The sequence below is a fragment of the Myxocyprinus asiaticus genome, chromosome 26 (genome assembly GCF_019703515.2).
Source record: "Myxocyprinus asiaticus isolate MX2 ecotype Aquarium Trade chromosome 26, UBuf_Myxa_2, whole genome shotgun sequence".
NCBI classification, from domain to species: Eukaryota; Metazoa; Chordata; class Actinopteri; order Cypriniformes; family Catostomidae; genus Myxocyprinus; species Myxocyprinus asiaticus.
This window is the reverse complement of record NC_059369.1, coordinates 28,580,859-28,593,346: the sequence shown is the minus strand read 5'-3', so window position 1 is coordinate 28,593,346 and position 12,488 is coordinate 28,580,859. Positions and strand designations below refer to the sequence as shown.

At 35.9% G+C, this 12,488-nt stretch overlaps 2 protein-coding genes across 2 annotated transcripts in view; one reads left to right on the top strand and one right to left on the bottom strand.

The window, feature by feature from the left end:
* Positions 1–1,496: 1,496 nt before the first annotated feature.
* On the top strand, positions 1,497–6,576 carry LOC127416841 (small acidic protein-like). Its single transcript, XM_051656414.1, has 5 exons — positions 1,497–1,636; positions 2,308–2,391; positions 2,538–2,598; positions 5,549–5,658; positions 5,851–6,576. The coding sequence occupies exons 1-5, from the start codon at positions 1,580–1,582 to the stop codon at positions 6,052–6,054; spliced, it is 516 nt and encodes a 171-aa protein (XP_051512374.1). The 5' UTR covers positions 1,497–1,579; the 3' UTR covers positions 6,055–6,576.
* Positions 6,577–6,896: 320 nt separating this feature from the next.
* The window catches only part of LOC127416799 (pleckstrin homology domain-containing family A member 7-like), a 133,222-nt gene continuing 127,630 nt past the window's right edge, over positions 6,897–12,488 (bottom strand). Inside the window, exons 26-28 of the mRNA XM_051656347.1 lie at positions 8,940–9,083; positions 8,659–8,792; positions 6,897–7,634 (exon numbers count right to left, since the gene is read on the bottom strand). Coding sequence (XP_051512307.1) covers positions 7,607–7,634; positions 8,659–8,792; positions 8,940–9,083 — 306 coding nt within the window. The 3' untranslated portion in view covers positions 6,897–7,606. The remainder of the gene's footprint in view (positions 7,635–8,658; positions 8,793–8,939; positions 9,084–12,488) is intronic.

The following is a 12,488-nucleotide window of genomic DNA, read 5'->3' as shown; positions in this document are numbered from 1 at the left end:
TGTTTATATAAAGCCAGAAAAAAGAGAAACGTTCCGTGCCAAGTTCTGCCCCATTCCGCATTTACATCTAAAAACTTTCTTTTAATTGATTAAACGGCAATGCATAACGTATTTAAAATCGCGTTTTTTTTTTTGTTTTTTGTTTTTTACCAAGGACTAACTCTTTTTAAAGTACTAGGCCTATCAGTGTTATATTCATGAAAGCATGCTCTTGTATTTTCAGAGCAATTTAACTAAAATATTTATAATAATAATAATGATAAATATTTAGTGAAATTAGTTCAATTAATAGTATACATATATATATATATATATATATCATATATATATATATATATATATATATATATATATATATATATATATATACATATATATCCAGGGTTGGGAGGGTTACATTTGAAATGTATTCCACTACAGATTACAGAATACACGCTGTAAAATGTAATTTGTAACGTATTCTGTTAGATTACTCAAGGTCAGTAACGTATTCTAAATACTTTGGATTACTTATTCAGTACTGGTAGATTTTTTCACTTGTTTTGACTATAAAAACTCTGCCAGTACAGTAAGACAAAATACACATGTTAAAAATACATTCTCTGAAAAACCTAAATATCTTATGCGGTGTTGTTTCTAAAACAAGATCAATCAAATTGATCTTGTTTTAAGGATTTTTAGATATTTTTACAGGAAAAAAATAAAAAAATTATTATCAAGAATACGAGTTTTGCCCTAATATCAAAGGTCTTACTAGAATAAAGAAATTATGATCCAACGTGAATTTACTTGATAAAAAAATATGATCGTGCCTGGTAACATGTGCATGTAAAATGGCTAAAAATAGCATTTTAGCTTAGCTTAAAGCTGACTAGCCTATGTGTACTGCATATAGAATACGAGTTTTGCCCTAATATCAAAGGTCTTACTAGAATAAAGAAATTATGATCCAACGTGAATTTACTTTTTAAAATTATGATCGTGCCTGGTAACATGTGCATGTAAAATTGCTAAAAATAGCATTTTAGCTTAGCTTAAAGCTGACAATATACATATATATATATATATATATATATATATATATATAGCCTGTGTGTACTGTATATAGAATATAGATAGCAAAAAAAATAAAAATAAATAAAAAAGCAAAAAACAGGCCAAGAAGACAAAGGGAAAGATAATTCATAAAACACACTTAAACATATTTAAAGCACAATAATAAATAAATGAATTTAAATAATATAAAGAAAAAAAAAAGTAATGTAGTGTCGTTAATGTCCCAAAATGAACAATAATAATTTTTGTCCAAATAGATCATAGATTACCAGAGTTATCGATATAAAATTTCTTATTGTGAAATACACTCAAAACAAGTTTTTGACTTATTTCTGAAGCCCAAAAAAGTGGTTTGGAATTTACTAATTAATATTTGGCATGAAAAGTTGTGGCACGTCATTGTAACTACACCTCCCATGATGCATTTTGCTGAGGGTCATAACAGTACGCTAGTTGCTAAAACGCCGGAGCAGACAGGCGCTAGCTATGTTTATTTGACTACTGTAGTTGAAAACCTTGCAAAATGAGTTCTTCTGACGAAAGATGTAAAGGTACAAAACGATCAGCATCTCCAGATGAAGTATGTGGTTTCCATCATAATACATACTATAATCAACACAAAATGCTCTGACATTTAGACGAACCTGCAACGTTAGCAATGTGTTAGTAATAGCTAAAGTGCTAGCTTTTTAAATGTTTGTAATGGGACAAAGGAGAAGCATATACTTCAGTCTGAAGTGTAGTCAAAACATTTATATCAAAATCACATTTAAGTCGTGAAATATTTGCCTGTTTTGGGTACTGTATTGTTCTCTGAGCTATATTTGACTTTGCATATCTAGCATGGTAGATATCAAGATTGTTCAGTTTAAGATAATATAAGTGTTTTCGTAAATAGAGTAAACATCACTTTTATTATGAGAAATAAATTGTAAACGTTGATGCATTCCTAATGGTCCTGTATGATTTTATCAGGGGCCTAGATTCCAGGATACCCCCCCCCCCCATATTTATACAATGATCAATGGAAACATGTGAATTCTTCACACTGTAACCCCCTCAATGTTCAAGCCAAATCTACGCCCTTGGGTTTTATAATGGACTTTTATGTGCCTTCATTTTCTTATGTGCATTCTTTTCACGTCTATGTAAGGCACTTTTAATTACCATTATGTATGAAATATGCTATTAATGTAAATAACTTGTCTTGCCTAATTGTTCAGTTTAATCTGATTTGGCTTGTCAATGCAGACCGGATCCACACAATGGGAAGCAGCGGACTTGGGGACAGACGAAAGGAAGCAGAAGTTTTTGAGACTGATGGGAGCAGGAAAGGTACAGTTAAACTCCATTAGTCACATACTTTCTATAAGTAAATTATCTGCAGTTAACTGTTTCAAATGATCATAATCTGCAATTTGCTGTTTGAACATGAAAGAGATCACACATTTTTGCTTAGAAGTGTTTTCATTTATTTACAGAAAGAGCACACTGGACGCCTTGTTATTGGGGATCACAAGTCAACGTCCCATTTTCGAAGTGGTGAGTATCCATCGGTGTGGGGCAGCAGTGGTCTCTAGAGTGGAAGTGAAAGGATGCTGGCTTTGAATGCTTGACGGGTCATCAAGCGATTGTGACTTCCCATTGTGCTTAACAAGATACTTAAAAATCTCTAATTGTGTAGGGAGCGCATGAAGATGTCATCCTGTACACCACACATCCTTTTCCGAAGATGCTGTTAAAAGAGAACATGTTTTTAGCTTTTTACCAAGTATCTGTAATGTCCTGTATTTTATTGTGCACATAGGACAAAGGTTACAATACAGTTTATTGAAGTAGTAGCCAATATAGAACAACTAGCGTAATAATACAGTATCTTCAACGCTTACTACCACCCCTGGAGTTGTGAGTTCGAATCCAGGGTGTGCTGAGTGACTCCAGCCTGGTCTCTTAAGCAACCAAATTGGCTCGGTTGCTAGGGAGTGTAGAGTCACATGGGGTAACCTCCTTGTGGTCGCAATTAGGAGTTCTTGCTCTCAATGGGGCGCGTGGGTCACGGAGAGTAGCATGAGCCTCCCGTGCTGTGAGTCTCCGCGTCGTCATGCACAAAGAGCCACATGATAAGATGCACGGATTGACTGTTATAGAAGCGGAGGCAACTGAGTCCTCCACCACCCGGATTGAGGTGAGTAACCGTGCCACCACGAGGACCTACTAAGTAGTGGAATTGGGCATTCCAAATTGGGAGAAAAGGGGATAAAAAAAAAAATTTATTAATACAGTATCTCCATGATATCATGGTTCCAATCAATTGCCATGATTGTTTTCAGTCGTTCTTGATTACAGGCAAGGCCATAACCATTTCTTGAACATTTGGGGTGGAGGGGTCACGGGTGTTGAGGTCACAAATATAATGGTACTCGGTCCTTTAAAATAGTACAGGCGATAAAATTATAATTTTCTGAATAAAGGCTTTAAATGTGTTAAAGTTTTTTTTAAATGCAACCAAAATTTGATAAAAAAATTTAGTTTTAAAAGATATGTTTTTATTTTTTATTTTTTTATTTTTTTAGTTCACACAGTACAAGACAAACACTGTGTCTGCATTGTTAGCAATATGCCAGTTTCAGTCATCTTTTCTTTCTTTTTTGTGCTGTATCAAAGAAAAGACGAATATAATTTGAATTTGTTTTCATCACTGATGTATCTGTAAAATGACATGAATGTGTCAGCTGGCTAGCAAAAGAAAATACACAAAATTATTTACTGTCATGATGTTGTGCCTCATTGTCCCTCCCCCTCCTCCCCCTCCCCACTGAGTCTTAACGCAATATGTTCTTCAAGAATCCTAACGATGCTCTTTTACATACAAAAACACTTCATATTGACCACTGCTGTCAAGGTCCAAAGAGGGAAAAAAATCATCATGAAAATACCATAAAAGTAGTCCATATAACACTAAGCTTTTCTATGGCCCCAGAAAGCTTGGAACATAGTGCACAAGTTATTTGGACTACTGTTATGATGTCTTCATACTGAACCTTTAATAGTGCTTTATAGTGTTTGTCCTTTTTGAAGCTTGACAGCTCCTGCTCACTTTATACTGTTATTCTACGGAATAGAGCTGCTTAAAATATCTATCTTTATGTTCCAAGAAAAAGTAACAGCATATGGGTTTTGAACAACATAAGGGTGAGTAAATGAGTGAGTAAAAGTACATATTCCATTTTTAAGTGAACTACTTTAACTGGTGGCCCATTTTTTGAGCACAGACTTGACGAGGACATACTCAAAATTAAAATTAAGACTCTTAGGAGATGCTGTACAAAATTCAGAATTAAAGACAAAGAAATTATTCAGAAAATCTTAAATTGACTGTTAATGATAACCTAATAATATTTGCACTAAAAACATATGACACTAGTCTGTCCTTGTCACAACCTAAAACTCAATGGAAGCCTCAAGTCGCAGTTCTAATCTGAGGGTGATAACGCTCTACTTTGTGTTTTATTGATCATTTTCTTAGACGATGTCAAGTGAATTTTCTTAAAAGCTCCTTCAAAAACCTGCCAGATTACCAAATTCATTCAATTTCTTTACAATGCACACACATTTGTGCTTTATCTTAAGCCTGACATGCTGAAAGCTGCTCCATTAATGTTTTCACATTCACAATTATGAATGACATCTGAATCACATACTGTACATGACATATTTTCAATTCAAAACAGTGAATTTCACCAAATGGTGAATAGTTTACACCCTTGGAAATTACTTTTGGTTGGTACAACATTTTAATCATAAAACAATGGTCAAATTTTGCATGTGTAGTTAGATACTTTCATCTTACATGACACTAACACTCTTAATATGAATTTCTTGCTGATGCGCGCCGCTGGAATAATCCATGAGGTTTCTGCTTAGCTTTTGAAACTTGAGTCCCACAGCTCCCGCCTTCATCGATTTGATTGGCTATCTCAAGCGGTGTTAGATTACTGAGCATGCTAAAAATTACACCTTTTTTTAAACCTTTATGTTATTCCTGCAACAACTTAATGACAACTAGATGGCGATGCACAATGGACTGCAGCAGAACAACAACAAGGATATCAATTATTGGGAGGGAAAATCTGGCCATATCTGATTCTTGGAGGGAACTTGTCCCCTTCCATGTATATTGCGGTTATGGTCCTGATTACAGGAGAAGGGTTTTTAAAATCCCAATATAAGGACTGCACTCATAAGAGCAATTTTTAGCCAGTGAAATTCTTTAGAACTTAGAATAACTTGAAAAATCTATATTCACAAAAATGTAGGTAATTATGCTTGCCATTTTAAATTATTGCAAGATTGTATTTCCAAGTTTTCCATGACCATTGGAACCCGGTGATATACAATGGATGAAACCAACTATGACGGACACTTTTGGGAACAAATATGGGTTCTGGAAACAAATAGTGATATTTTTTATTTGATTGTGTGTTGTTTCCAGGGACAGAGGATCAGAAGATCACTGCTGAGCTGGAGCACCAGTACCGGCTGGGTCTTGATGGAAAGCTTTCAGGAAGGAATAGGAGACACTGTGGTCTGGGATTTAGTGAGGTGAAAGCACTCTCTCATAAGCTGTGGGTTGGGATGGTATTAATGAACTGAGAGATTTGCAGATTGGAAGTACTCCTGGGCAGCTTTCCCTTTGAGATAAATTTGATGAACATACTTATTAAAACCAAACACTTAAAATGTGTGCTTGATTCTGTTGTTGATTTGTTGAACTGCTTTGCTTCCTCCTCACAGCCCGATCCACCAGCTGAGTGTCAGAGCACTGCTGCCTCAGAGCAATCAGAGAGTTCAGATAAGACCCCTAAGCAACCATTAGAACAACACAAGGAAGAGAAAACACTTTCATCTGACACAGAGCTCAAGAAACAGGTGCAGGACACAGACTCAAAAGAGGACAAGAAAAAGACATTGAAAATGGCATTTGTAAAAGCAACATAAATGGGAGGGAAACATGTTTATAACACTGAGATTTTTTGCTGTTGTAATCTTTTCATCTTCTAAAGTGTTCCCTTTAGTAAGTAATGATGGCACATTTTTTATTTCCTCAAAAATTGTTTTTCAATTTTCAATGTCATTTTGTCTGTGCCTGCCAAGTTATTTGGACTTGCTTGGCCTTATCGAATCACAGTGGGAACTGATTTTCTCCCTATTGAATGGTTCACCCGCAAATGAAAGTTCTGTACTCACCCTCTTCCTCTTGTTGTTTGAAACCCAGATGATTTCTAATGAAATGAGGGTAAGGGGAAAAATAGTGTATGGGTTTCGAAAGACATGAGGGTGAGTAGATGATAACAGAATTTTCATTTTTGAGGAACTGTTCCTTTAAGCAGGATTGTTTATGAATTATCAGGTCTATTAGTCAAGAAGAATGAAATGGAGGAAATATACAGATAAAAATGTCAATTGTGTGTATTTAAAGGAGTTTGAAAAAAACTTGATGTCAATAAAGAGTTAAACAAGGTTCTTTGATTAGAATTGAGATCTAAAAAATCAATACGTTCCAGAAATTTTTTTAAATAAGTGATACTTAAATTATACTTAAAACACCTATTAAAGTTGCTGTAAGTGATTCTTTCATGGAAAAGTATGCAAAAAATGTTCCTACTCCCTTATCCTAATTAAGATATTCATGAAATAAGTGCAAACAAAAATGTGTCTGCGTACTGCAGACATCACCTGTCAATCATTTTGCTCCTCATAGTGCTGTATTTGAAGCAGACCATTTGAGGCTATGATTCATAATGTTTGTCAGTTGAGGGCGCTATTGTGCCACTGTTGAATTTGACAGCCATGGGAACAAACAATGCTGCTCTTTTGCTCAGTTTTGGTCTCATAATTATCTTTGGAGGGCGGGGTTTTGGATGAGGGGCGTGGCTAATTCAACGGCTCAGTCAAGTGAAAGCTTCAGAATGCTGAAATCGCTTACAGCACCTTTAACAAGGCTGTTATTAAGTTTTGAATAAGATGACATTTTAAAAAGGACATGCAATGCCTTCATCTGTAATAAACTTGTGACACACAAACAGTGTTTTTGAGGTTGAGATCCACAATTATTGTATGGCATGGAGTATAAGAATTAGAATTTGAATGTGAAACTAATAACACATAGACGGCTGATTTATTGAGTTTTGGTGAATGGAAACAAAAAATGTTTTTTTTTTTACATTTAGAATTTTTTTTATCAGTTTAAACAATCACGTTACAATACACAACACTGCAAACAGAAAAGTACCTTAAGGCATGATTACTTGATTTTTATAAAAATAACAGCATGCATAATTTGCAAACCATTTTTTAAAAAGAGCCTTTTTATGTAATGTTTAAATTGGAAATGTAGTTGGCAAAGTGCAACAGTAGAATGAGTTAAAACTTGTACAGTATATAAAAAGTTTTGAACATCAGAGTACCTTAAAGATTAAATATGAATTATAAATATATATATATATATATATATATATATAAATGATATTTGGGTACCCAAGATAGCTTCTCAACAAGTTTTAGTCTTCAGACATGGCCTGCAAAAGAAAACAACAAAATTTACTTTCAAAACAAATATCACAGAACAACACAAGTGTAAGGAAATGTTAAAGTGATATGGAACCAGTGGGCTAAAGGCGATTTTTTTATTATTATTTTTTTTATTTTTATGGAAAAGTATGCAAAAAATGTTCCTATTCCCTTAAAGATATTATTGAAATAAGTGCCTTGAGATATCTCACCAGTCTCTGTGACAGCTGTAGACTTTGTAAACAGCAAACAAAAATGTGTCCTCAGACTGTGGACATTGAAGCTTTTCACCTGTTAATCATTTTAATTGTTCTCATAGTGTTATATTTGAAGTGGGTCATTAAGGCTATGATTCATAATGTTTGTCAGTTGAGGGCGTTATTGTGCCACTGTTGAATTTGACAGCCACAGGAACAAAAATGCTGCTCTTTTGCGTGGTTTTGGTCTCAAAATTATCTTTGGAGGCCGGGTTTTGGAATGAGGGGGCATGGCTAATTCAATGGCTCAGTCACATGAAGGCTTCAGAACATTAAAATTACAGCACCTTTAAGGAAAATGTGCTTCTTTTTTTTTGTTCTTTTTTTTTTTTTGGTCACAGTGTATCAAGATTCAAGAAATGCATTTATTTGTATTGAACATTGATGTAGCAACATAATTTGTGTGAAAAGAAATAACAACAGGTTGTTTTGAATAAAGGTGGCAGGGGGCACACTTGAGGTAAAAGTCTCCCTCACTAGGAGTAAAAGGCCCCTGGGGGGTTATATTGATATAGTGTAGATACTGGGGCAATAGTTATAGGGCACAATTTGTCAACTTTTGCAAATACTTTTAAGACAGCAAGATGCTTTTTTTTTTTTAGAAACAAATTAAGATGCTTATTCAAAATAACCACTTTAGAAAATGTGCAGAATTTCTTGTTCATTTCAATCACATTTGACATTTCATTACATCATATGTACAAAAGACTTAGCATATAAACACATACAGTTCTCATCCATTTACAGCTGTTGATTTCTCAATTTACCACCATACCTTGGCCGGGACAAAAGGCTTTTTATCTTTGCTACATTTCGAGAGCGAGCCTCCTCCTCCTCTGGACTTAGGTCTTCATCTGATTCCATGTCCAGTAGTCTCTTTGGGATGGGCACTTTCTGGGGCATTGAGAGCTGAGGTGGGGTGGGGGTGCCGAGTCCAGCAATAACCACAGAACAATTGCACAAAAAAGGTACTGACAATCAGGTGGATTTGGGAAGCTTTTCAAGCATGGAAGCGCACAATAACAGCAAATGTCTTTTAATATTTCTGTAATATACCTCTTGGGTAAGATCAAACTCAAAGTCCAGTTCATTCATTGGCCTGGCCTGAACCGCAATCCATTCATCTGATGCAGGCTGCTGACGTTTTTTCTTCTGCATTGTATGTTCTGATTGCTGTAAAGTAATGTCTTTCTCCCAGCCCTACTAAGGCAAAGACAAACAGCATTTAGGCGTCATACACTATAATTCCCCATATGAGCCTTTTTCCTGGATATAAAACCTAATAAGGATCAGACACAATATCTCTTACATACAGGTGACTAGGAAAGCTGATATCAATCAAGAAATTATAATAAATTGTGGATAGAATAACTGGTACAAACAGTGAATAGAAATTCCTTTGTTAAAGGGATAGTTCACCCAAAAAGGAAAATTCTCTGATTATTTACTTACCCTCATGCCATGCCAGATGTGTGACTTTTTCCTCTGCTGAACACAAACAAAGAATTTTAGAAGAATATTTCAGTTCTGTAGGACCTCACAATGCAAGTGAATGGGTCTCAAAATTTTGAAGCTCAAAAAAGCACATAAAATCAGCATAACAACAATTCATAAGACTTCAGTGGTTAAATCTATATCTTCAGAAGTGACATGATAGGTGTGGGTGGGAAACAGATAAATATTTAAGTCCTTTTTTTATATACTACAAATTCTCCTCCCTGCCCAGAAGGTGACACTATGCATGAAAAATGTGAATCGCCAAAAACAAAAGAAGAAGAATGTGAAAGTGAAAGTGGAGATTTGGAGCAAAAAATGACTTAAATGTTGATCTGTTTCTCACCCACACCTATCCTATCACTTTTGAATATATGGATTTAACCACTGGAATCATATGGATAACTTTTATGCTGCCTTTATCTGCTTTTGGAGCTTAGAAATTTTGGTACCCATTCACTTGCATTGAATGGACCAACAGAGCTGAAATATTCTTCTAAAAACATTTGTTTGTGTTCAGCTGAAGAAAGAAAGTCATACACATCTGGCATGGCATGAGTGTAAGTAAATAATGAGAGAATTTCCATTTTTGGGTGAACTATACCTTTAACAGCTTATGGAAAATATTTTTTTCTGCATAGAAGAGAATATCTTACAGTTGTTTCATGCAAGCAGTGTCTTCTGCACTTGAATTGACAGAAAATGAATATTCTGTCATAATTTACATAACCAATTTGACTTTCTTTCTTCTGTGGAACACAATGTTAAGAAGCATGTTAGTCCCAGTCAGTCACCATTCACTTTCATTTTTTTCTCTCCATACAATAAAAGTCAGTGGTGACAGAGGCTTATATTTTGCCCAACATCTACCTTTTGTGTTCCACAGAAGAATGTCATACAGGTTTGGAACAACATCAATTTTCATTTCTGGATTTGTGGATGAAGCAAATGGTGGTTAAGACACAAAAAGAACAGAAAGCAACAGTAATTACACGTAAAAGACAGTGTATGTAATTACAGGCAGTAGATAGTTGTATCATTGTTACAAATGATCAAATCCATCACCAAATTACAACATGCCGACTTGTAGAATTTTGTAGTTGAACTCATCAAGCCATGCATAACAGCTTGCAAAAGTGCAAAATGTATTTAATGCTTTAACAATTAAAAATCATCATGCAAAACCATTCATTCATTTCCCCACTTATTGACATGAGCACAGTGAATAAAATCAATTCAGTTTGTCAGATATACTTATGAAGATACACTGAAATAAAAAAAAACAAGGTGTTTATCCATATTCTGGTTTTATTTGTACCTTCAGTGAAAACCTCAATTTTAGAAAATAAAGAGAATATGAAGTGACTGAGTTCAGAAGTGTATTAATGAACATAACAACATTATATTACTGTTTTACAGTTAGTCCACTTGTATCACATTTTTTCTTTTAGCCATGGTATAGAAATTATATAACAGTGTACAACATCACTGCCTACTGACAAACAGGTTAACAGTGATGAAGGTGCTGGTGAAGTTAAAGACCCCGTGAAATGGCTTGACGTGCACAGTTTTATTTCCTGTGTTGACGTATTTCATATTGAAAAAATACTGTTTTAAAGGGGTCATCCCTTTTAATTGAACCTTTTCATGAGTAGGGTCTACATTCCCCTGCAGTGCTCCCTGGAGTTAGTTATTTTTGCATGTGAAACTGCACAGCCGGTAGAGAGGGGCAGAGTATTTATATTTTAATTTTAACTTTTGATTTCTTGTCAAATTATAGTAAACATGTGAACAAATGGGTTATGTCTGCTGTACTGTTTTTGTTTTATTTATTTCATTTTTATAGCTATAAAAAACAAATGAACAAATAATATCAGCAGTCCGGTTTGCCTATGCACTGTTTGACATCTCAGACATTCTGTGTGTGTGTGACAAGCACTAATGTAAACAGACTTGGCTGCACGCATCGGATAATCGCGCTCAATCAGCATGTTTTCACTGTGAGTAAACTGTTATCTTGGTGCTTTTGTGATAGACGGGCTGTCTGTTTCAGAAAACAAATGTATTATATGCCTGAAAAGACTGTTTGAGCTGCTGTTTGTGTGAATGAAAACTGCATCTGCACCTAATCAGCAGACGTGGCTGCGTGCATGGGAAGATCGCGTTTAGATATGATGGCTGTGCATATACATGCTGTGAACTGTTATTGTGGTACTTTGGTGACAATTTGGCTGTTTGTTACATAAAATAAACATATTATGTGCTTGAAAGACTCTTTGAGTAGCTGTTTGTTTGACGAATGACAACCGCTACTAATGTAAACAAATGGCAGCACACATCGGAGGAAGATTGCGCTTGATGTATTGACTGTGCGTATAAGAGCTGTACACTTTGTTTTCATGGTACTTTGGTGACGAGTTGAATGTATGTATATAAAATAAATGTATTCTGTGGTTTAAAAGATTGTATGGTTGAGCAAATATAAATTACAGGCGCTTGACCAGCGCAGCCTGTGTCAGTGCGAATGCCGATTTGAATCTGGCAGCTTGTAATGTATAAGGCTGTAGCAGAAACACATATGTGTGAGGCTACTCTGCAGGGCCCAGTTATTAACCGTCACATAATTGTGATGGTACGTATGTGTGGCAGTGGGGGCGTGGTCAAGCATCTCTCCGGAGAGAGAGAAAGCGGTAAGGGCGCTTACACCTGAGCTAAATTATGTCTAACACCTGTCTCTAATTTCAGTGAGCACGGGAAGAGCGGCATAAAAAGAGCCACACCGCAAGTAGACGAGAGAGAGAATTACAGGCAGCTGTACTGTGTGTGTATGTGTGTGTGTGTGTGTGTTTACGGTTGTGTGTTTGTTTAAGTTGTTCATTACATTATTATTTAAGTTGTCAAGCTGGTTCTCGCCTCCTCCTTTCCACTGAACCCCCTTACACTGGTGCCGACACCCAGGAAGGAGGAGGGATTCCTGTCACAGAGTCCTCGACACTGCCGTCCACCCAGGGGAGCGCCGCTGCCATCCGACGGGTGACGGAGTAGCCCGACCACCCAGACACGGGGAACGTCCGCCGTCCGCGAGGCGAGTGGGGACGGGACTCCCCGACT